Genomic DNA, 26,357 nt, shown 5'->3' on the forward strand with positions numbered 1-26,357 from the left:
GGTCTCCTGTTCTTTGACCCTCATTAGTATGAAACCTTTTTGTTATCACTACCTGTGTATATTTTGAAGATGATTCTAGTCTTTATAACATTATTATCTCTATATAGGGATGAGTATCAATGAAAAAGCACACACAAGTAGGCCGGGGAGTGGGAGGGATGCAACTTTTGCCAGAGTTGGTTCTCTTCTTCAACCATAGAGTCCCAGGGATCAACTCAAATCATTAGACTTGGCTGTAAGCCCCTTTTCCCACCAATGCCATTTTACCAGCCCTAAAGATTCTTTCCAAACACAACCTTTGCTTTTTAATTTGCTTGTGTATATTTGTGGGGAGAAGCAGTTTAGAGGATGTATATGTGTATTCAAGTGTGTACGAGTACAGGTGTGTGTGCACATGCATGCAGAGGCCAAAGATTGTTGTTGATGTGTGTCTTCAGTCACTCTCTGTCTACAGTCTGGCTTGACCCTGCCCTGTTAATTCAGCTACACTAGCTAGCTCAATGTATCTATCTCTTCCTTGAACCCACTGAGATGAAAGGAGGGTCCCCAAGTCTGACCTGCATGTCTATGGATTCCTGGGATGTGAACTCTGGTCCTCATGCAAACAACTTTACACAATGATATTAAGTTTTGTGGTGTTTTTTAAAAATATAAGATGGGGTACTTTCAAATCGCCTACACACATTTCCCAGCACACTCTACGTCTTGCTTCTAATAACGTAGAAAAGTACATATGGTATGTAGTCATTATATTCTGTTACTGAATATGAACCAAAAAATTGCTTTACATGTTCATTTCGAGCACAGTGTTTTTTGTCTTTGTTTTTGTTTTTGTTTTTAATTTTTTATGCAGATATTGTTGTATGTACAGATGTAGAACCTGTGCCTGTGGGTAACCATCTATGCTGAGCCCCATCCACCTCTGTTTCCGTGCTTTGCTCAATTCTTGGAAATCTTATCTTTCTGTCTGTGTTTTCTTGGAGTGGAAAAGGGTTCCTTCAAATATAGTTGAGCTACATTCCCTAAGTATCCTTGAGTGACCACTCCAAAACTGCCACTCCTGGTATCACGAGTTTTTTTGGTTTTGTTTTTTTGTTTTTTTGTTTGTTTGTTTGTTTTGAATTCCTGGGGTTTTTGACTATACTCTCATCAGCCATTCAACTCTCAGAGTTTGTGTTTTTTCCATGGAGCAATGCTTTCCTTATGGTCTACTGTTGATCCAGTGCCACTGTGGCTTGTGCCTAGACAACTGTTATCTAGCAAATCCCTGAGACATCCTAGCCTCGTGGTGCTTAGCAATACTGCATGTAACTTTCTAGTCAGGGTGTTCATGTGTCCAGGAGGGGGTGAGAACAGACATGTGCATGCTACACAGAGGACAGCCTTGGGTGTTGAGTCTCACCTAGCACATTCTTGAGCAGGGTCTCTATGTTGTTATCCACTGCATATGTCTGACTAGCCAAATGGGCAGGTGCTAGTCAAGGGGGAAACTCTGCTTCAAAGTAAGCAAACAGTGGAGATCCATCAAGGAAGACACCAGCAGCTAACCCTCTAGCATCTAGACATTCCCAGCTGTCATTAGTGGTGCAAGGATTGCAGATGTGTGCTGGACTCTAGGGATCCAGACACACAGGTCCTTAAAATTATGTAACAGGCACTCTACCCACTGACCCATTCCTCTAGCCTGAGATTCCTGATATCTTGATCTTATGAAGCCTCATGAGGCTCATGATCTTTTGAGAGGAATGACTCTTCAAAGGCCTCCACACACATGCACACATGGACACATACTTATAAAAAGATTTCTTTTTAGGAGACTGCAGTTGACTCAGGGCTAAGACCACAGATACATGGCCTTGGAGGCTCCTTGGAATACCATTTGTGCAGGCCACAGTGAGAAGACATTCTCCTTGCGTGCTGTAAGACAATAGTTCCATGGAAATGTTTTAAAAAGTAAGTTATACTCAACCATAAATCTTATGTCTGACAAAGAATTAGATTCTTGTTAACTTAGATTAACACAATCAGCTTATTCTGGTTGGGAACATCATGGGGGTGGTGTTCTTTTTGGTCATTCCCTTTGAACAAGTAGTCCACCAATAGCTTCTTGTTAGTAAAATATATGATATGAGGCAGGTGGTAAGGAACTCCCAATCAAGCTTGATGACCTAAGTTCAATCTCCAGGACCTACATAGTGGAAAGAAGGAGAGGACTGACTCTTACAAGTTGTCTTCTGATGTGCCTACACACTGTGATGTGTCCTTGATGATACTCATACTGTCATTTGAAAACACAGACATGTGGAACACATGTCCACATAATCCAGAATGTTAAAGAACATGAGTTTAGCTGGATGGGATGTTGCTTTCTGGTAAAGACAATATTCAGAACATGGAGGTAGGAATTCATCCTTATTGAAAGACTGAGCTCCCAGGGAACCTAGCCTACCCTACCAAAAGTATAAAAATAGGGGATGGCAAGATGGCCCAGTAGGTAAAAGCAATTGTGCCAAGCTTGACAATTGGAATTTGGTCCCTGAGACCTGCACAGTGGATGGAGAGAACCAACTTGAACAAATTATCCTCTGACCTTCCTTCATACACCTTAGCATAAATCCAATCCCACACTGCACAAGAAAATAAAGTGTAACTTTTTTCATCCCATTAAAAATACAGAAGAGGCTGGAGAGATGGCTCAGGGATTAAGAGCACTGACTGCTCTTCCAAAGTCCTCAGTTCAAATCCCAGTAACCACATTGTGGCTCACAACCATCTGTAATGAGATCAGATGCCCTCTTCTGGTGTGTCTGAAGACAGCTACTATATACATATATTTTATAAGATTATTAATAATATATATTATTTATAAGATTATTAACAATATATATATAATTTATAAGATTATTAACAATATATATTATTTATAAGATATATATATATATATATATATATATATATATATATATATATACTCTAAATCTTTTAAAAAGTACAGGAGATATAGTCAGAGGGTATGTGCATGGCTGTGCCTGTGCATGTGCCTGTGCCTGCAGAGCATGCATATGGGTGGCTAAGAAAGTAAGATTCAGTTGTTTTCTTCCATAGAGTTCCCTGAGAATGAACTCAGGTTGACATTCTCAGGCTTGACAGCAAGCATCCTTACCTGCTAAGTTATATCACCCAACTGCTCAGAGTTTGAGACTCTTCCAGTATGCCCTAATGCTAGTAACTATCCCAGGAACTACCACCTTCTCTAATCACCACCCCCCAACCCATGAATTAAGGCTGACAGCAATGGCCACCTATAAATATATATGACTAGAAAAAAAAATTCCTCCTGTCACATAATTGTCAAAACCCCAAATGCACAAAAAAAATATTAAAAGCAGTAAGGGAAAAAGGTCAAGTAACATATAAAGGTAGGTCTATCAGAATTACACCAGACTTCTCACCAGAGACTATAAAAGGCAGAAGATCAAGTACAGATGTCATACAGACCCTAAGAGAATACAAATACCAGCCCAGGCTACCATATCCAGCAAAACTATCAATTGACATTGATGGAGTAACCAAGATATTCCATGAAAAAACCAAAATTACACAATATATTTCCACAAAACTAGCTGTAAAAAGGATAATACATGGAAAATCCCAACACAAGGATGGAAACTACACCTTAGAAAACACAAGAAAGTAATCTCCTTACAAGAAAACCAAAAGAGGAGAAGCATACAAGCATAATCCCACCTCTAAAGAGGAAATAGCTGGAAACAACAATCACTATTCCTTTGTATTACTCAAAATCAATGAACTCAGTTCCCCAATAAAAAGACACAGATTAACAGACTGGAAAAGTAAAGAGGACTCAGCATTTTTGCTGCCTATATAAAACACACCCCAGAGACAAACGCAGACAATACTTCAGAATAAAATGCTGGAAAACAACTTTCCAATACAATGGTCCAAAGAAGCAAGCTGTAGTATCCATTCTAATATCAAATAAAATCTACTTTTAACCAAAAGTAATCAACTAGAAAAGGAAGTAAACTTCATTTTCATCAAAGGAAAAATCCACCAGGATGAACTCTCAATCCTAAATATCCTTGCTTCAAATACAATGGCACCTACATTCATAAAGGAAACCTTACTAAAGTTCAAAGCACACATTACATTTCACACAATAATAGTAGGAGATTACCACAGCCTACTCTCATCAATGGACAGATCTTGGAAACAGAAATTAAATGGAGACATAGAGAGATTAACAGAAGCTATGAATCAAACGGACTTAATGGATATTAATAGAACACTCCATCCTAAAACAAGAGGATATACCTTATTATCACCACCACATGGTACCTTTTCAAAAATTGACAATATAGTTGGTCACAAAACAGGCATCCACAGATACAGCAAGGTAGAGATAATCCCACGCATCATCAGATCACCAAGAACTAAGGTTGGTCTCAATAACAACAATAAAGAAAGAAAGTCCCAATAAACATGGAAATTGAACAATAATCTACTCATTGATAATTTGGTCAAGGAAGAAATAAAGAAAGGAATTAAAGACATCTTAAAATTTACTGAAAATGAAGGTACAATATAACCAAATATATGGGACATTATGAAAGCCCCTCTAAGAGGAAAACTCATAGCTCTGAGTGCCTGCAGAAGAAGCAGGAGAAAGCATACATCAGCAGCTGCACAGTACTCCTAAAAGCTCTAGAAGAAAAAGAACCAAATACACCCAAGAGAAGAAGAAGGCAGGAAATGATCAAACCCAGTGCTGAAAACAACCAAGTAGAAACAAAAAGGAATATACAAAGAATAAACAGAACCAAAAGCTGGTTCTTTCAGAAAATCAACAATATGAATAAACCCTTAGCCAGACTAAACAGAGGGCACAGAAAGTGTGTCCAAGTTAACAAAATCAGAAATGAAAAGGAGGAAATAACAACAGAATCTGAGGATATTAAATATCAGCAGATCCTACTACAAGAGCACATGTTCAAAAAAAAACTTGAAAATCTGGACGAAATGGACAACTTTTTAGACAAATACCAGGTGACAAAGTTAAATCAGGGACGTATAAACAACCCCATAACTCCTAAAGAAATAGAAGCAGTCATTAAAAGTCTCACAAACGAAAAGAACCCAGGACCATATGGGTTTAGTGGAGAATTCTATAAGACCTTCATAGAAGTCCTCATACAAATACTGTCCAACCTATTCCACAAAATAGAAGGAGATGGTGCACTACCAAATTCCTTCTATGAAGCCACCATTATGCTTATACTTAAACGCACAAAGACTCAAGAAAGAAAGAGAAGTTTAGACCAATTTTCCTTATGAATATCAATGCAAAATGCTCAATAAATTTCTTGCAATCCAAATCACAGAACACATCAAAATGATAATCCATCATGATCAAGTAGGCTTCATCCCAGGTATGCAGGGATGTTTCAATATATGGAAAAACATGAATATAAACCACTATGGAAACAGACTCAAAGATAAAGACCACATGATCATTACATTAGATGCTGAGAAAGCATTTGACCAAATTCAACACCTCTTCATGATAAAAGTCCTGGAAAGATCAGGAATACAACACCCATACATAGTAAAAGCCATTTATGGCAAACCAGTAGCTAACATTAAACTAAATCGAGTGAAACATTCCCACTAAAATCAGGGATTAGACAAGGCTCCACACTCTCTCCCTACTTATTCAGTATAGTTCTTGAAGTCCTAGCCAGAGCAATCAGGAAACAAAAGGAGATCAAAGGGATACAAATCAGAAAGGAAGATGTCAAAATATCACAATTGGCAGAGAATATGATAGTATACTTAAGTGACCCCAAAAGTTCCACTACAGAACTAGTAAGCCTGATAAAAACTTCAGCAAAGTATCTGGGTACAAAATTAACTCAAACAAATCATTTGCCTTCCTCTACTCAAAGGATAAACAGGCTGAAAAAGAAATTAGGGAAATGACATCCTTCATTATAGTCCCAAATAATATAAAATACTTCAGTGTGACTTTAACCAAGAAAGCGAAAGACATGTATGATTAGACTTTAAATCTCTGAAGAAAGATACTAAAGAAGATCTCAGAAGATGGAAAGATCTCCCATGCACATCAATTGGCAGGATTAATATAGAAAAATGACCATTTTATCAAAGGCAATCTACAAATTCAATGCAATCCTGATGAACACTCCAATCTAATTCTTCACAGTGTGAGAAAGACCAATTTGCAAAATGATTTGGAATAATAAAAAACCCAGAATAGCTAAAACTATCCTCAACAATAAAAGGACTTCTGGGCGAATCACCATCCCTGACCTCCGGCAGTAATTACAGAACAATAGTGTTAAAAACTGTATGGCATTGGTACAGAGACAGGCAGATATATCAGTGGAATACAATTAAAGACCCAGAAATGGACACACACATCTATAGCCACTTGCTTTTTGGCAAAGGAACAAAAATCATCCAATGGAAATAAGAACATTTTCAACAAATGGTTCTGGTTCAAATGGAATTCTGTATGTATAAGAATGCCAAATTGGGGGCTGGAGAGATGGTTCAGAGGTTAAGAGCACTGATTGCTCTTCCAGAGGTCCTGAGTTTAATTCCCAGCAATCACATGGTGGCTCACAACCATCTGTAATGGGATCCAATGCCCTCTTCTGGTGTGTCTGAAGACAGCGAGAGTGTATTCACATAAAAAAAAATAAATCTTTAAAAAAAAAGAGAATGCAAATTGATCCATTTTTATTGCCCTGTACAAAGCTTAAGTCCAAGTGGATCAAGGACCTCCATATCAAACCAGATACACTCAAATTAATAGAAGAAAAAGTGGGGAAGAGCCTGGAAAACATGGGCACTGAGGAAAATTTCCTGAACAGAACACCAATGACTTTTGCTCTAAGATAAAGAATCGACAAATGGGGCATCATAAAACTGCAAAGCTTCTGTAATACAAAGAACACTGTCACTAGGACAAAATGGCAATCAAGAGATTGGGAGATCTTTACCAATCCTATATCTGATAGAGTCCTAATATCCAAAATATACTAAGAACTCATGAAGTTAGATTCCAGAGAGTCAAATAACCCTATTAAAAATGGGGTACAGAGCTAAAGAAAGAATTCACAGCTGAGAAATATCAAGTGGCTGAGAAGCACCTACAGAAATGTTCAACATACTTAGTCATCAAGGAAATGCAAACCAAAACAACCCTGAGATTCCAGCTCACAACAGACAGACTGACTAAGATCAAAAACTCAGGTGATCGCAGATAGTGGTGAGGATGTGGATAAAGAGGAACACTCCTCCATTTTTAGTGGGATTGCAAACTGTTACAACCTCTCTGAAAATCTGTCTGGAGTTTTCTCAGAATATTGGACATTCCAATACCTGAGGACCCAGTTATACCCATCCTGAACATATACACAAAAGATTCTCCAACATGCAACAAAGACACATGCTCCACTATGTTCAAAGAGCCTTATTTGTAATAGCCAGAATCTGGACAGAACCCAGATGCCCTTAAACAGAGGAATGGATACAGAAAATGTAGTACATTTACACAATGGAGTATTACGCAGCTATCAAAAACAAAGATTTTATTAAATTCATAGGCAAATGGATGGAAATAGAAAACATCATCCTGAATGAGGTAACCCAATCACAGAAAAACACACATGGTATGTATTCATTGATTAGTGGATATTAGCCCAAATGCTTGAATTACCCACGAGGCAATGCATGGACCACATGAAACTCAAGAAGGGTTACTAAAATTCGGATGCTTCACTCCTTCTTTAAAATGGGAGAAAAATATCAATAGGAGGGGATAGAGAGGCAAAGTTTAGAGCAGAGACTAAAAGAACAGCTATTGAGAACCTGCCCCATATGTGTCATATATATATATATATATATATATATATATATATATATATATATATATACTAAAACTAGATAAGATGGGTGAAGCCAAGAAGTACATGCTGACAGGAACTGGATATATATCTTCCCTGAGAAACCGAGCCAGAACATGTCAAATACAGAGGCGAATGCGAGGAGAAATCCACTGAACTGATAATGGGACCCCCTGTTTAAGTAATTAGAGAATGGACTGAAAGAGCTGAAGGGACTTGCAACCCCATAAAAAGTACAATGCCAACTAACCAGAGCTTACAAGAACTAAACCACTACCCAAAGTCTATGCATGGACTGACCCTAAGCTCCAACCTCACAGATAGCAGTGAATACAGCCTTGTTGGGGCACCAGTGGAAAGGGCAGCCCTTGGTCCTGCCAAGGTTAGAGCCTCAGTGTAGGGGATTGTTCAGTAGTGGGGTACAGTAATAGGGAGTGGACTGGGAAGGTATCACCCATATAAAAAGGGTGGGGAAGGGGCTAGGAGGCTGACAGACAGGAAACTGGGAAAGGCAATAACATTTGAAAGGTAAGTAAGAAATACCCAATTTAATAAAAATGAAAAATTGAATATATGAAAATTTATAATTACCTATGTAACAATGGAATTAGTATGAATTATTAATGGACATTAAGAAACTTTATTTGGATGGGCATGTCATATTAAATATGGTACTAATTCAGGCAGAGGAAATTATATGCAAATTATGGTTGATAGACACATTAAAAGAAGAAAAGAACAAAGTGATTTTTATATCAAAGAAAGATTAAAATTTCAATATTATCCAGGTATGATGTCACCAGTTTATCTACTCAGAGAAGCTGAGTAGCAAACAAGGAGATGTGGTTTTCATAAATGAAATAGAGAAATTTCTCTCATACTGTAACACCGGAATATAACTGTTTAAAGAGATAATGCTTGATGGACTTGAACCCATTGTGTATTTACATATCATATTTTTAGAATGGAATGGCCATACATTCAAACCTCTTAACATTTGCTAATATAGAAGCTAAATTTATTTTTTCAACTATATTTTAAGAGACTTATTCTTTCTAGAATGTGCTTTGTCCCTCATATGATGAAATGAATTCTTTTCTGGTCTCAACAAGATAATGTAACACTTAGGAGCAAATATAAAACCAAGGAGTGCTGCACTGGAAACTAAGATAGAGAATACTTCCATAGCCACCATGACCTTCCCCTTAGTGCTATGGTAGACAGGAAGAAATGTGACCCAGACACAGAAGAACACCAGCATGCTGAATGACAGAAATTTGGATTCATTGAATGTATCAGGCAGATTTCTAGATAAGAATGCCATGGTGTAACCACCAAGTGCCAGAGAGCAGAGGTATCCCAGAACACAGTGGAAGGCAAGAGATGATCCCTTGTTACACAAAAGTAGGATGTGTCCATGTTCAGCATGAAAATCTTGGTCAATGAATGGAGGAGAGGTTGCCATCCATATTGCACAAAAAAGAAGTTGGATCAGAGTACAGATAGGAATTATACAGTTTGGTGCCCTTGATGTCATTAACCACCTCACAATTCTCCCTGGAAAGGTGACTTTGAAGGCAATGACCACAGTAATAGCCTTGACCAATACAGTAGCCAGAGCTACAGTGAATGCAACTCCAAATATGGTCTGCTGGAGGATACAGGTGGCTGCATTTGGTTGACCAATAAAGTTCAAAGGACAGAGAAAACAAAAGGTGATTGTGATGAGCAAAGTGTAACTGAGACCTCGATTATTGGCTTTCACAATGGGAGTCTCTCTGTATTTCACAAAGACCCCAATAACAAAAGCTGTGAGTGCAGATAAGCAGAGAGATATACTGGTCAGAGTCATCCCCAAGGGGTCTTCATAGGCAAGAAAGCTCACAGTTTTCTGCAAGCAGTGGTTCTTCTCTGGATTTACATAATGACTCTCTGGACACTTCATACACTGATCCACATCTGGTCAGAAATGTAGGTTATCATGAGATCATAAGTCCAGGCTAAATTGATTTCTTATTTTATTCTGAGTCATTTCTGTGTACAAGGACTGTTACAAATTTCACCTTACCTTTTTTCTCAGGAAAAAAGTAATAGGCACACTGTTATGAATAGTTAAGTATTTATATATTGTTCCTTCTTTCTCATGTATTTCTTCTAGTATGCATGTTCACATATAATGAGTTTTCATTCAATCATTCTTTCCTTCCATCATATTCTTTCTCTTACATAAGTTATCTATATTTCCACTGATAAGTGGATATTAGTCCCAAAGCTTAGATATACAAGACACAATTCGCAGGCCACATGAAGCTCAAGATAAAGGAAAACGAACTTGTGGATGCTTCAGACTTTTTAGAAGGGGGAACAAAATATTCACAGAAGGAAATACAGAGTCAAAACATGGAGCAGAGACTAAAGAAAAGGCCATCAAGAGATTGCCATACATGGGAATCCATCCCATATACAGACATTAAACCCAGACACTATTGCCAAGAGATGCCAAGGAGTACATGTTGACAGGAGCCTGATATAGCTATCCCCTGAGAGGCTCTGCCATAGCTGGACAAATACAGAGGTAGTTTCTCACTGTCAACCATTGGACGGAGAAGGGGGTCTGAATTCGAAGAGTTGGAGAAAGGATTGTACTTGCTGAAGGGGTTTGTAACCCCATAATAATAATAACAACAACCAAGCAGAGCTCCCTGCGACCAATCCCTATCTACTGTGTACACATAGATAGACCCATGGTTCCAGCTGCATATGTAGCAGAGGATGGCCTTGTTGGGCACCATTAGGAGGAGAAGCCTTTGGTCCAGCCAAGATTAAATCCTCCAGTGTAGGGGAATGTCAGTAAGGGAGGCAGGAAGGGGTGGTTGGTTGGAGGGGAGCAACCTCATAGAATAATGGGAAAGAGGGATGGGATAGGGAGTTTATGGATAGAAAACAGGGAATGGGGATAAAACTTGAAATGTAAATGCAAATATCCAAAAAAAAAGAAAAAAATTAAATTAACTTAACTCTTCACTCAATATTAAGAAATAGAAAAATACTGAGAATTATTTTTCCTTTATTTAGTACACCATAATTGTGCATATTACCTATTCTTAAAATTAGAGTTTCAATATTCTAAAAAACCTCTTTGTCTTGTTACATCTCTACATTATAAATTGCATAGACTGTAAGTTGTATAAATTCTGTAAACTGAGTTTATGATTGCATATAGTGTTCTATTACATGGAGATAGATATTAGTAGTGTAATCTATGGATTAAGGAAATTTAAATATTTAATTACAATAGACAGTAAAGATGCTGGGGAAATCAAATGCAAATTTCCAATCTCTAGCCTGTATGGAAATCAGATAGAATTTGATTTAAGTTTCAAGTTCTAGGACTTGAACTTATTAACTATACAGGCAAATTGTTTAATATTACCAAGATAGGGCAGAAAAATGCTTTGTATTCAAATACTAGATATCCAACTTTAGACAAGTTAGATGACATTATTTAATCTTAGTATCTTTACATTAGCATATAAAGCTTTACAGATTTTATAGGTATTGAACATGTACATGTGATGCAACTTTCATATCTTTGACTATTTTTGACTCTTAAGTATTTCCCTGTTTTTATTGTGGCTTTAAATCTTTGTTGTCAGTCAAGTGACATTGAAAATTCCTGAAGTTACCTCAATGAGGATGATATTCTCCAAAAGACCCAACAAGCTGCTGAAAGAGTCAGATGCCAATATGTGTACCCAACCAATGAAGAGAAGCTGCTGACTCCACTGTTGAATAAGAGAAAAGCTGGAGGAAGCTGGGGAGGAGGACAATACTGTGGGAGGACCAGCAGTGTCAATTAACCTGACCCCTGAGATCTCTCAGACACTGAATCACCAACCAGTGATTTGGCCCCTGACACATATAGAGCAGAGGACACCCGGATCTGGGTTCAGTCAGAGAAGATGAAAATAGAAAAGGATATCCAACTACTAATAATGAAAATGTGTATATAATAGCTATAACTATCAATTGACTCTTGATTAAACTCAGCTAGATATTTTCTAGGTAAAATTTTCAAAAATATTTAAGGGGTTGTGTTGTTATCCTGTGTTAGTTATTGTTCTCTTCCTGTGAACAGAAAATAGCTTATAAACTATTTTAAAGGGGTATTTCCTTAGAGGTTTGCACTGTTAGTCCATTTCTGCCATATCAATAAGTATGACAGCATCCAGGCAGAGAGACACTTGAGCACTTGATGAACTGAATTCTTATATTCTGATTTGAAAGCAGAATTCAAGAAAAAGAGAGTACAGATTTCACATACTCTTTTAAAATTTCAAACTTGTCTCTCATAACATATCTTCCCTCAAAAGATCCCAGACTCTAATGTTATCTGAAATTCTCAATAACAAAATAAAATGTTTGCTAAAATTTTATCCAAGAGAAAGCAGGAAGCCCTGTTATGTGCAGATAACTACAAGTAATTATTTTTTCTGGACCTATTAGACACTTGGACTTATGAATTTATAGCCCACGGAAAAATGAATTAGAAAGTTGCAGCCTTAAATCAGAGCAAACTCCCACATAGAGAATGTAGTTAGGAATAAAACATAAAAATGCACCCCTTCAAAATAAGATATTGGCAATTGGTAGCTCTTTGGAAAAGAGTCAGATTTTATCATGCATCTCTTGGTTGGTAGATAACTGTCAATTGAGATCTATTAAAACGAAAGTAGATGAGTACCATAGAAAGTTTTAGAAATTTTTATTGCAAAATATTGAATAGCTAGAAAAGAGGGACTAGATCTGGGAGGATTGAGAGGGCTGCGATTGTTTGTATATGCTTGGCTCATGGAGTGGTACTATTAAGAGGTATGGCCTTGTTGGACTAGCTGTGCTACTGTACTCATGGGCATTAAGACACTCATACTAAATGCATGGAAGGCATTCTTGTCATTTTTGCCCTCAGAAAAAGATGTAGATCTTTCAGCTTGCCTATGCCATTTAGAAGAATATGGATTGTGTGGCTTTGGATTTGGACAGCAGAGGAATCCTTTAAATGGGGTTAAGGGATATCCTAGTAGGAATATCAAAGATTTTGTTGCTGAGAGTGATTTGAACTCTGCAGACCTGGTCCAAGATTATTCAATGGAGAAGAATTTTAGTTGTGACTTAGAGATGATTTTGCGGTATTTTGGTGAAAAATGTGTATAATTTTTACTCTACTCCAAGGAGACAGCCTGAGGTAATCGTGAAGAGATTTAGATTGCTTTGAAAATGGAAGTTTCAAAACACCCTGTTATAAAATCTGTTGTGTGCTTACTAAAGTTCACTTTTATGAAAAGGTTTTTAATGAAAAGAAGCAAAATGAAAGAGGAAAAATAAAAAAAATATATGGCTCAAGAATTAAAGGGGCACTAGGAAGTAGATTGGAGCTGAATTCTATGTTCCAGGAAATAAGCTGGTTAAGAGAGTAGGATTTTGCGGGAAGATCTCACCCAGGTAAATTTAGGCAGGCATAGTGGTAAAAACTATAAAAGTCAGGAGAGAGAGGTAAGCAGATCTCTGAGTTCAAGTCCAGCCTATTCAAGAGTAATTTCCAAGAAGAGAAAAGCCTAAGAGCAGCCTTGGGGGAACACATCTTTAAACCTAATACTTAGAAAATAGGACTGCAGATCTCTGCGTTCAAGGTAAATCAATGGAGGAAGTTCTAGGATAGCCAAGCATAGACTGTGAAGGAGTAGGAAAACAGAAAGCTGGTGGTAGAGTAAAGGGGACAAAGTTTAAGTCCAAGGAAGCAGCAGAACTCAGCAGCCTTGTATCCTTGAGTTTAGAGTCAAGAATAGAAGGAAGTACTAGAAAAATTTATGCTGGTTACCTGGAACTTTGAAAATGGCAATTATTAAGAAGGGACCAACATCACTGTGGTGAAATCTTGGAAGTATTTTCTTAGAGCACAAAAATGCTAGGGATAGCCAAGGTAGTACCTACAGCTACAGGTGCACTTGGTAATGTGTAAGAATTGACCTGGTGATCCTGGCTTTTCACGTACATAGTGGTCATAGAGAGCAGCTGAGGTGTGGCACCATGAGAGGCCATTGAAGACCATTGGTGAAGATGAAACCTCAGCTGCAGTTGAAGACCCAAGTTTAAAGGGTCAGGCAAAGAAGCTGAGGCAAGACACCATGAAGAGAACCTATGAGAGACTATTGGTGAAGCCTACTTGCAGCAGACAAGGCTATATTAGAAATATCATTACCGTGGCATGATCACTGAGAATACCAGGAGCAGTGGTGGAGTGGAGAAAATCAGACCCTGGAAGTTAGAGGATCCAGAGGGCTGAGTTAGAGAAGTGACATAAGCCATTTGGAGGAGGCCAGATCATGTATGGATCCAGGACATTTGATTAAGAACCTGTGAAGTTGAAATTGACTTGGAGAACATAAGATGTTAAAAATGTCGGAGCTGTGGGATACTTGCCAAAGAAACTTGCTAACAGTGAGTGGTTTCAGCACAGAAGATAAAAGTTTGTATATTCACCAAAGATGAAAAATGAGTTGGGAAATTGAAATCTACTTTGATATCAGATGTGGAGATGCAGAGTTTGTAGTTTGCTCAGCTAGTTTGCTGTCTTTCTTTCAGGATTGCAGTTCAGTGTTTAGATGAAACTCAGAACGGTTTTTGAACTTTGGAGTTTTATCATTGTTGAGACTGCTATAGATTATGGGAACTTTGGGAGACAGACAAGATATTTTTATTATTATGTTATGACTGGGTATGTCCCTGTAGAGTAGACTTAGGTTTGAACATGAATAGGGAGCCATGGAGTGGAATGTGATGATTTGTATGTGCTTGGCCCAAGGAGTGGAACTATTAAGTGGTATGACCTTGTTGGTGTAGGTGTGTCACTGTGGACATGGGCTTTAAGACCCTACTGTCTGGAAGGTAGTCTTCTCCTGTTTGCCTTCAGAAAAAGATGTAGAACTCTCAGCTCCTCCAACACCATTCTTGCCTAGATGCTGCCATGCTCTCACCTTGATAATGGACTGAACCTCATAACCTGTAAGCTAGCCACAATTAAATATCGTTCTTTTAATAGTAGATGTGGTCATTGTGTCTGTTTACTGGATAAAACCCTAACTAAAAGAAGGATTGAATATGATCAAAACACATTGTACAAAATTATTGAGCAACTAAAAATTGAGAGAAAATATATTTTGAAAAATGAGTTTGAGATAATCACTAATATAAAGATGCAAAAATTCTGAGTATTAAAAGTTATTTAAATATAACTGGAAAACCTATATTAATACTTTATCAATATGTTCTAAATGGTACCATCAAATAAAACATATTGTGAACTACACTGAAAATATTTATTTTTTTCTCCCAGAGTCAATTTGGCAGTGAACTACAGATATAAATCATGTATGATATTTTATGACTATAGTGGGCCATTTCAATGAGATGCTAAAGAATTATGACATTTAAATTCCTAAACAAAGTGAACATATTTATTTCTGATTTAAATTTAGACAATTTCATTGACTAGATTATTATGGAGTCCTGTGCAGAAATGGGAAAGCTTTCAGTAAATCCTGCATTTACCTGTCTCATTTGAAATCTCATTGTCTGCACAGGGAGTACAATTATGACAGCAGATGGCCTTGCCCTCCAGGGTAACTTTTCTGAATCCAGGCACACAACTCTTACTGCACACAGACTTAGGGATCTGAGAAAAATTAAAGAAATGTTATCTAAATCTTAGTGTTTTATCAAAAATAATCATAAATAAAATTTTTGAATTTTATACAATCAATTCCCAAGTATTCTTATAAATATAGAGGATTACTTAGAAAGAATATACCTTGGAGAAACAAATGTGCTAAAGATTTATCAGATAATTATTGTCGGAGTGTTGGAGAATTTGTAGCCATAATGAGGAATGGGAAAGTTTGAGAAAAGTAGGTGATAGGGAATATAATATAAAAGACAAATCCTGAGTGATACAATTTCTGTACTCTCTGACTAATGCATTAATCACATTTACTTCCATCATGACTGATGATCTGCTCTGTCAATTTGATAGGATTTAGATTGGGCATAGAAACAGATATGTGTATTTCTAGGAAAGATATATAGATAAATTTAACTAAGCTGAAAAGGGAAACTTAAATTTTGATGATGTCTCAGAATGAATGTATAGAAGGTAGAAGAAATCAGCATTATTCATGCCTTTCTGAATTCAGAGAATATACATATGTATATATATATGCATATGCAACATCATACTTTGGAAATTATATATTTCCAAATATAATGCACACACCCTGAAATTGCTTAAGTATAGATTTATAGGAGATAAATATATGCAAGCCAGTAGATTCTCCATATGCACCCGATATAGGTCTCTTTATCTAGAGGCTGAGAAAGCTAGCCCAATTATTCATGGGATAGACATTTTTTAAACAAGATTGACAAAGGACTTATTGAAAATATATGGACAGTTAAGGAATGCTAACAGGGTTCCTATTATGAATACCATATTTTGAATACCATAGGGGCTAAAGTATTTGAGTGCTTATTTCCATATTTGTAGCACCATTTGGGATGTAATTTAAACTTTTGAAGAAACAGATTTGCTGGAGAAATTTTTTTCAGTGTGGTTGGAATTGAAACATTTTAATTTTCTCCTCAGTTCCAGGTTTCTCATTGTTCTTACTGTAAATATGGATGTATAGAAACATTATCATTCTGGTTCTTGAGACTGTCTTCATGACTAACCCTTGGTGTGATGCTTCTATCTATAATTGAATTTAATATTTTGGATCATAACTAAAAATATACCATTTTTCCATGAATAGCCTTTGGAAATGTTGTTTGATCCTATAATAAAAAGTAAATTTTATATTGTTTCATGTTATTAATCTGGAATGAAAATTTTTCTAAAACACCTTGACCTAAGACACATTTGAAAGCTGTAAATATCCTCTTCCAATATGTTCCTAATATTTGACAGGTAGACACTAAATAATATTCACATAAATGAATACTGTGGGTCTTACTTAACACTAAATATTACCACTAATCTGAAACAATGAATGAGAACATGCAATACTCTAGTACTACCATTGTGGTGTTTTGTATTGGTAATCAAAGAGTAATGTATCTTAAGTCAGAAAAAAAGTGTCATTTCTACAGAAATTAAAATTTTATTAACACAAGGTTAAAGTGTTGATTTAATATATAACTCACCTCTGAAAATCTTTCTGCCCATTGTATCATAGGCTCAGATAAGGATAATTGTTGACCCTCAGGAGCGTTTCCTGAAAAGGATCCTATTTTCACTTTACGTCCAAGACCCTTTGGTAAATTCCAAAGGTTAAGAATGTCATATTCTGCATTTAATTTCTTTCTCCCACCTAAACTCATGTTGCCTCTCTCATCCATGTCCTTTAGGAAAATGTTTAGCTAAAAGAGATTCATAAATTTATATTAAACTGTGTCCAGAAGACCAAAATGAACATACAGTTTTGAATGTGTCTTATTTGTCTTAAAATATGATGCAAATGTCAAATTGTTGAAGTGTCTAATAATGTCAAATAAGTGAGTGACTGAGTGTGTGGGATACCATACTAGCCAGACCTATTTGCTTCCAGATTATCTACAAAGATTAACTATCTAAAAAGAAGTTGCTGATTTCTAGAGGATGATAAAGGGGAATTGTTTAGGTGTACAATCATTCTAATTGTTTCATTTACATATCTACTTATTTATTGCTGTTAAAATAAATTTACAGAAATATTGATTTTTCATTGCAACTTTTACCATGAGAATATTGTATATCTAGCTATTGATGACATGACATTCGTTTTGACTAATACCATATCCTCCTGCCATCTTTCATCCCATTTATCACAAACACACACTTGAAACTGTTTTGACCTTGAAATGAATTTAGAAATACAAACATTCCTAAGATTATGGACAACATGAATATAATTTTATAATGCCCAACCTTTTTAATTGCAAATCTCACATATAAAGGTGCTGATGACACAATATAGTAGAGTGGCTATTACCTGCCAGGGGAAGAAAGTCATCACTTCCCCAATTTCATGTGGTTGTATTTGTACTTGTTGAAGACTCATCTGATGGAGACTGTGAGCCACAGCATACACAGCATTGTAGATATTGTTGCTTTCTTCACTGATTGCCGTGTCCAATATATGACTAGGTAATATATCCAGAGACGCATTGGATTGACAGTTATCCAATAGTTGACAGTCAATATCAGAAAATGGGCACTTGAAGAACAAATGCCATAACTTAGGAAGGTAAATGTCTTCTGGATATTTGTAAGGATTAACTGTTTGAATAAACTTAGTAAGTTCAAAACTCTCTTTATAATGGTGTGTAAAAATAAGGCTACCATGAAATGAGTCAAGCATGAAATAATCAGCAAAGTCAGTAATATGAGGTTCAATGTTCATGACCCAGACTTTCCATGTCAACAATCTTTGCCCAATATTTCGCATTATACCTATGATGGAATCAATCTCACCATAAATAATTATGACATTTGTCTCTTCCATATTTTCCCAGAATTTGTTAAAATGTTTAGTCCATGTGACTGGGATTATTCTCAAAAAAGCTATGCAGACTCCTTTTCTTTCCATATCTTCTCTGAATTCTGATAAAATTTTGGTCCCTTTGTGGTCATCTGGAAGGATGAGACCAACCCAGGACCACCTAAAATGAACCATCAAAGATACAATGCCAAGTGAAAGAGATGTGTACTTTGGGGCCATCTGATACAGAGAAGAATATTGACCACGATCACTCAAAATGGGATCATAAGGTCCAAAAGAAAGCTGAACCAAGTAAGAAGAAGACTATTAACATTGAGCAAAATTCAATTCCTGAAGCAACAAATGACAACAGGGAAAAAAGGTAGTTTTATCTCAATTTTAAAGAAAAATTACATTTACATAATTTACAGAAATTCCTGCCTAGCCTGTCAGTTTCAAGGACCTGATTTTAAGAGAAATCTTGCTTCACATTAAAGTGTTTGGGTACTTTCTTTGATGTTGAATAATTTGAAAACTCTTCTAGTAGTTTTATAAACACCTATAATATGAACAAAGATACCTTACTCCCAAGTCCACACTCCAAATTTTCTTACCTGAGGAAACTGAAAGAGTTGAAGTAATGTTCCAATTTGGGCAGATGCTGTACATGATGTCCCTGTAAGTGCGGCAGTAAAAATTCTTTTGTTACAATTGTAATTTGGTAAAATCTTTTTCTGTCCTTGACCTGTGATCCAAATACAAACATTCATAAGTGTTTCCTTCTCAGTGAATCTGACATTGTAGAAATCAAATCCAAGAGATATATTAGGTAAAAGATTGGGATTCCCATTTATCTCCTCAATAGCCAATACCAAAGCCAGAATATACTGGTAGTTCTTAAAATTATACCTGTATAAATGACAAAATAACACCAAATACAAAAGGAATGCAACATGGAACACATATCGAGTATAGTAAACTATATATTACATCTTTTTTCCATAAATTATGCAGTTTAACTTTTTCACCATGTATAGGTAGAACAAGATTGTGTAAATATGTTAATATTTGGCAAGATCATATAATATTACTACACAATGACTATAGTTCCTCAAAGCATACTTTATTTGTAATCTATTATACTACGAAGATCAGTCTACCTGTTATGAATCACTTTCTCACAAAATTACAGATCTTCTAATCTGTTAATCTTGACCTTCTGAGATGTTTGATTATGATAATTCATCATACATTATCAAACCAATCAGACTTTAGAAACAATATGTTTATTAAAAAATATTACAAATGAAATACATTTCTTATGGGTATCAGTTACCATAACTCTGATAATATTTTTCTAAGTATGGCAGTCTGAAATTACTAGTGGATAATAAATCAGCTTAGAACTTACTCCACATAATCACTGGATTATAGGCATGAACTCACATTCCTTTTTAAAATATTACCTCTGGTCATCACTCTTTTACTTTGAATGCTTTTTAACGAAAAGCAGAAAAATACTGAGCAAATAAAATAATATTATTCAATGGAAAATAATTGGTAAGGAATATTTAATTTGGGGAATAGAATAAAATTTCGACATTGAAAAATACTGCATATTCAAATAAAATCACACATATATATATACATATATATATTTGAAGATATAAATAATTTTCGACAATTTCCTATGCATGAGTCATTAGAATAACTTTTATGTATTGCATACTAAAGACAGCAAAGGAGCTCAATATAATCAATCACAGAGCAGTGAAAAGAAGAAATTTTAATAAGACAAACTTCATCATTCTATATTGAATACCAGATTTTGATAGAAAGTGGAATAAAATAAATATTTTTAAATGACAACTATTTTTATTATTTTTCTTGACATTGTGACTTAATTACCTCATATTCCTTTCCCTTTTCTCTTTGTAAAACCTTATGAATCTCCCTTTCTCTTTCTTAATTCATGGACTATTCCTTATTAATAGCCAAGAAGGACATACACTTATACACATACAAACACACATGCAAACATACATGCACAAGTGCACATACACACACACACACACACACACACACTTACATAGACACACACACTAACTAGGGTATTCTTTGAAGTAGTCTTCTAAAGATGGAATAGGCTTACCAGGGAAAGGTTACACAAAATGTTATTCACCACCAAATGAAAGTATATAGCAGTAAAATTACACAGGCTGAATATGTTTCTAAAGACTGAAAAGAATCTCCTTAGAGGTTGCGGAAAAATATCAACTGATACTGAGCTTTCAAATTGAATTCCTACCTAGTGGAAAATAAAAGTGATAATGATGTATGTTAATCAGGCTAGGAGCAAAGATACATGATGGAGAGCAGCTATATGATAGGAAAGTTAGTCTTAAATAACTTAAATAACTGCTACTCTCAGCATCACAAAGAACTCTTAGGTTCTGCAAACCATCCAAAGAAAGAACCAGAGAAAAGGAAAGAGAAGTTAATACTAAGGATTATGGGCACACCCAGGAAAACAAAGCAATAGAATGAAAAATATTGTTCTCTGATTATTTTTTTTAATTTCTTACCTCACAGTGATTTTTAAACTTGTTCTTCAGATATTGGATCAAAATTATGATTAATATACATAAAGTACCTACATGTTACTCAAATTACTGGGGTTTGAGCCATGTGAAAATGTTAAGAAAGTGGGAATCTAGTTGAGTATTACAATATAAGATTGAATGTACTTAAAAACAGCAATTCTGATGAATCAGAAATGATATTCCAAGAAATATGATAGTTACAACAAAATATCATACAAATCACTTAGAAATATCAAAGACCTATGAAATGACTGCATGAATTTTTTTTAAAGATTTATTCATTTATTATATATAAGTACACTGTAGCTGTCTTCAGATACACCAGAAGAGGGCATTGAATCTCTTTACAGATGGTTGTGAGCCACCATGTGGTTGCTGGAAATTGAACTCAGGACCTCTGGAAGAGTAGTCAGGTGCTCTTAACCGCTGAGCCATCTCTCCAGCCCCCATGAATTTTTTACAGCATAAAAATTTTTCAACATCTTAGAAAATGTTCTCTATTTACGTATGTAATTGCAGTGAAACAAAGTAAAACATTACATTGTTTAATTTTATATTGGTTGAGAATGGAATTAATTTTATAGAAAATCAGTCTATACATGTCTGAATTATTACTGAATGTGAATATTTTATTTGGATGCATACATTTATCTCTATAAGGTGAATTTCTAATCCTTACCATGCTGAAAAATAAGAGACATCAGTTCTTACTTCAGTGAGAATTTATAAATATCCTTAGGGCAGAAAGCTTGCTATATATTTTATGAGCTTGCAGTGCTGGTATTTCTGGTTTTGCTCAAAAATATCTGTCCATATTTATTTTATTTACAAAACACACTGATACAAAGCTAACAAATAAGACCTGAGTGCCAAAGAAAAGCCTAAACTGAGAATGAATGAAGTGGAAGCAATAAGGAAAACACCAAGGAAAGGGTTTTCTAATTAACATAAATAAAAGGAAGACCAAGAAGGATATTTTTGAGCACTCATGATACATTTTATCTCCATGAACTGAAAAATTTTACTGCTGAAATTCAAAGAGGATATCAATGTTAAAGCCAATTCAGAATCAAAATATAGCTAAGTTTAGCACCATACTCACTCAAAATATATGCAAAATCGGCAATGCAATGTTTTATATATTTTTCATTTTTCAAAGAAATATACTCTTTATTTGGATTAGTTATAATCTATCTATGGAACATTTATAACTAAATATTTCTGCATTTAAAATGATAAATGTTTGTATATTATCAGGGAATAAATATTGAAAACCTCTAGCTGTATTATAACTTTCTGTAATTTGATCAATGGATATAAAAGTAAAATATTTTAAAACAACTTTCCAGATAATAATTTTTATTTATTATGAAAAATTGATGATGACGATGGTATATAACTACTACTAAGAGATATGTTCTTGTGATATGTCAACTTTATAAAGCTACAAATAGAATAAATGAATACATGGTTGACTAAAACCATTTGGACCTATAAGTTTACACCCATATTTTAATTGATTGAGGGAAATAATTTACTCTCATAAAATATAGAGGGCATTTTCAGTTGTATCTGGAATCATATTAAAAAGATCACTGAAGTGACTGAACATATTGTCTAATATATTGGCTGTAGGACCCTGATACAGGATTAGAGGGCCTGAGTAATCTCAAGATACTCATTGTAGGATGAGAAAATTTGTCCTGACAGTTTTCCTTTCACCTGAAAATGTGAGCTGTATAAAAGTGTGCCAACACAAAAAGACGTTTATATTATAGTAAATTTGAGAAGACTGTACTATTAATGTGAAAATCAAGAAAGCCAATTTCTTCTTAAAATCCTTCTATATTACATAGGAAACTCTACACAATAAATATTCACTTCTTACACTTCCTATATGATAGATTAAAAGAAAGAACCATTTAGAAAAGTTTACTTTTAAAAAACTAACATACCAGAATATAATGACAGCTCACTTATTCCTTCGTGAATGTGATAGTCTCAAGGAGAATATTTATGCTTACAAACATATAATGAATAAGAATCGCAGAGAAAGATAGGAATTTATCCCTTTAAAATGCATAGAAAAGTCTCAAACTAATCGGTATAGAATTTAGTAAGAATGACAAAAGAATGTTTTCAGCTTCCAGGGAGTAAACCACTACCGAAAGACTATACATGGACTGACTCATAGCTCCAACTCCATATGTAGCAGGGCATTGCCTTGTTGAACACCAATGGAAGGAGAAGCCCTTGGGCCTGCCAAGGTTGGACCCCCAGTGTAAAGGAATGTCGGGGGGCATTAAGGAGTGGTGGACAGGGAGGGGAACACTCTTACAGAAGAAAAGGAAGGGGAGGGAATACGGGGCTCATGAACAGAAAAACAGGAAAGGGAATAACATTTGAAATGTAAATAAAGAAATATCCAATTTAAAAAAAAGAATGTTTTCAGCTTTGCAGTATGTATGCCTATTTGTGATCAATTCTATAGGAAGATAATGTTTAGTGAATGAATTGTATGAGATAATATTGTTAACTATTTATAAAAATATCCAATAAATTTCTGTCATAATTTTTTTCTGACAAGTTAAATATTTGTGACAAGGAAAGTACTTTTACTTTTAATGAACAAGCCAGACACTAATACTCACAGCACAAAAACTATAGTCTTTGCAGTGAATGACTTGATACTGCACAATATAATGGAAGAACATGTCAATGCATTTTCATGCATGAAATTGATGAAGTGAAGATATAAGAAGCATTAATTATGATGAAATAGAAGAGACTCCCTAACATCTGAAATTTCCCTATCTGCTAAACATTTGAGAAAATTGTGTTTTGTTTCTGAGACAATTTATGATTATTTAAAATAAATGGAGATAAATAAATACCGAATATCAATCATTTTACCTAAAAAATCACATTTTTTATAAATATATTTGTTGTTAACATAATGTTCAATATGCATTCATAATAAACTTTCTTTCTCCTCCACTATGTTTAATAAAATTGTTAATATCTCACTATGATTTTACTGAACACATAATTACAGTGTAATTTACCTTCACACTGATATTTCTTTTGGTTATTTTTTTTTTACTTGTTAACTGCCAAAATGTTTCATTATGCTTTTAAGGGGATTTATAAGCCTTAATGTTTTATTTCAATGCCCTACTTTCTGTATAAATACAGATATAAGATGGTCTTCATGGAATTGAAATGTTTGGTTGAGATAAATACATCTTATCTCCTTTTTTTGGGAACATACAGGAATAGTTCTGTCTAACTCATAAAGACCTGTCTGACACTATCCATCTATCTGGAATGTTTCATATAAACAACAACAGGTTGACCCACTCATAGTCATGATGTCTTGGTCAATACACCCATAAAATTGAAAATACTGCAAAAAAGCATAAATCGGTAAACACTGGGAATTGGAGCAAAAACATATCAGCAAACACTTATAAGAAAACGTGAGATAGATGAAATTTCTGTGCAGCTCAAAAGTATTCACAACTTCTAATTATGATAGAGTATTTTGAAATTAGCTGCATGTAGCAAAAACACAGCCACTTCAATCAAGCAGTATAACAAACACTCAGGACTTACTGCATTTAATGAAATAATCACAAGAACACATCCAGAATATGAGCAACAAGGTCAGGATGTGATTAATTTATCCTTTTTAAAGACCATAATATTGAAAACTATTCTGACATTGTGGTATAACAGCGATTGCAAAGAAGAGGTATACTTTATTAATCAAATGAGGAAACTAAAATGAATAAATGCAAAGTTAACATTTATTTCCACCTGAGAGAGGAAAAGAGGCAAAAATGATAAATTTAAAAAATAGAGTTTTACCTCATTTAAAGAAGGAGTGAAGCATTCACATATGTTTGCCCGGAAACCGGGAAAGGGAATAACACTCGAAATGTATATAAGAAATACTCAAGTTAATAAAAAAATAAAAGAAATAATAAAGAAGAAAAAAATAGAGTTTTAGAGTATCTATGAATTGTTACATTAAAAGTAAATCAGCATATTAGTACATTTTAATATCACACCCATTAAGATACGAGAATTCTAAACATTAAAAATAAATAATTTTACTTACTGTAAATAATTGTCCATATATTGGTATGGAAGAGTTTTATATGGAACTTTGTTTGGAGAATAGTATGTATGAATAGGAAAAAATGCACCTATCACAACATCTCCTTCATGGTGAAAATCTTCAGGGATTATGTAAAAGCACAGGCTGATATCCACAGTCATAATGGAAGAGACAAATTTTGGAATCTGTAAGAACCAGGAAATAAAGATCCAGTAAAACATCTTTATTGATACATTGGTTCACTTGCTGCAGAACTGGCACTGCCTACTAGATATATGTTGAGGTCATGTTTTATCACTATGGTTGTTTTTAACTTTGTCCAGTAGTGAGGCTGTCACACTAATCATTCCAAAATTTTTCTGTTGCCTACTTCCATTCTATTGGGAATTTTTAAACTATTTTTCTTGGGCTCTACACCTGAGGCCCTCTATTCAAATAAAAATATCTAGAATATAAAATTGCTTTTATTTCCTAGCCAAAGGCACTATGGTTTCAGTCAATGGTACTAATATCCAGAGATCAGAGTTGACCTCCTCTTGGGATGAATTGGCTAAAAATATGAAGCCAGAAACTTTTTACATGAAAACAATATAGGCTGCTCACCACATGTTATATCATTATAGCCCAATTACATGAAAAAGAAAAGGACCAAAATGAAAACATTGCAGATATGTCCACTCAAGATTAATATATTCTAAGGTTTTTGAGAGGTCCTATTTGTGGCTTAACAGTAAAGACTCAGAGAAAACAATAATATTGTTGATATTTTTGCTAGGGCAGTTTCTCAGATAACATTCTGGTCCTGACTCACTTGCCACTGTATTTCTACCAAGTGGTTCTCATTCGGCTTACCTCAGTGCTCTGTTGCTCTTCTCCCATGATTCATCATCGATATTCTGCATTACTTCATTCCTACTGTATTTCTGCGTTCCTACCTTCTTTCTGCATTCCGTGACATTTAAAAGACATCTTTTTTTTTTTTGGCCCAATTGATAAGATATAATTCCCCACCTAAACATACAAAGCCCAGTACTTCTGGAGTATTCCACGGAAATTTTCATTTTAACACTTTAACATGGTAATCTCAGAAAATTATCTCTTTTTCTGT

At 35.0% G+C, this 26,357-nt stretch overlaps 1 protein-coding gene across 1 annotated transcript; it reads right to left on the reverse strand.

Moving 5' to 3' along the window:
• Positions 1-8,982: 8,982 nt before the first annotated feature.
• Vom2r7l1 (vomeronasal 2 receptor, 7 like 1) lies at positions 8,983-25,470 on the reverse strand. Its single transcript, XM_008759288.3, has 6 exons — positions 25,250-25,470; positions 19,138-19,432; positions 18,035-18,826; positions 17,208-17,423; positions 15,561-15,684; positions 8,983-9,911 (listed from the first exon to the last, which is right to left on the reverse strand). The coding sequence occupies exons 1-6, from the start codon at positions 25,468-25,470 to the stop codon at positions 8,983-8,985; spliced, it is 2,577 nt and encodes an 858-aa protein (XP_008757510.2).
• Between the last annotated feature and the right edge of the window lie 887 nt (positions 25,471-26,357).

This window comes from Rattus norvegicus, chromosome 1 (assembly GCF_036323735.1).
Source record: "Rattus norvegicus strain BN/NHsdMcwi chromosome 1, GRCr8, whole genome shotgun sequence".
Classification (NCBI taxonomy): domain Eukaryota; kingdom Metazoa; phylum Chordata; class Mammalia; order Rodentia; family Muridae; genus Rattus; species Rattus norvegicus.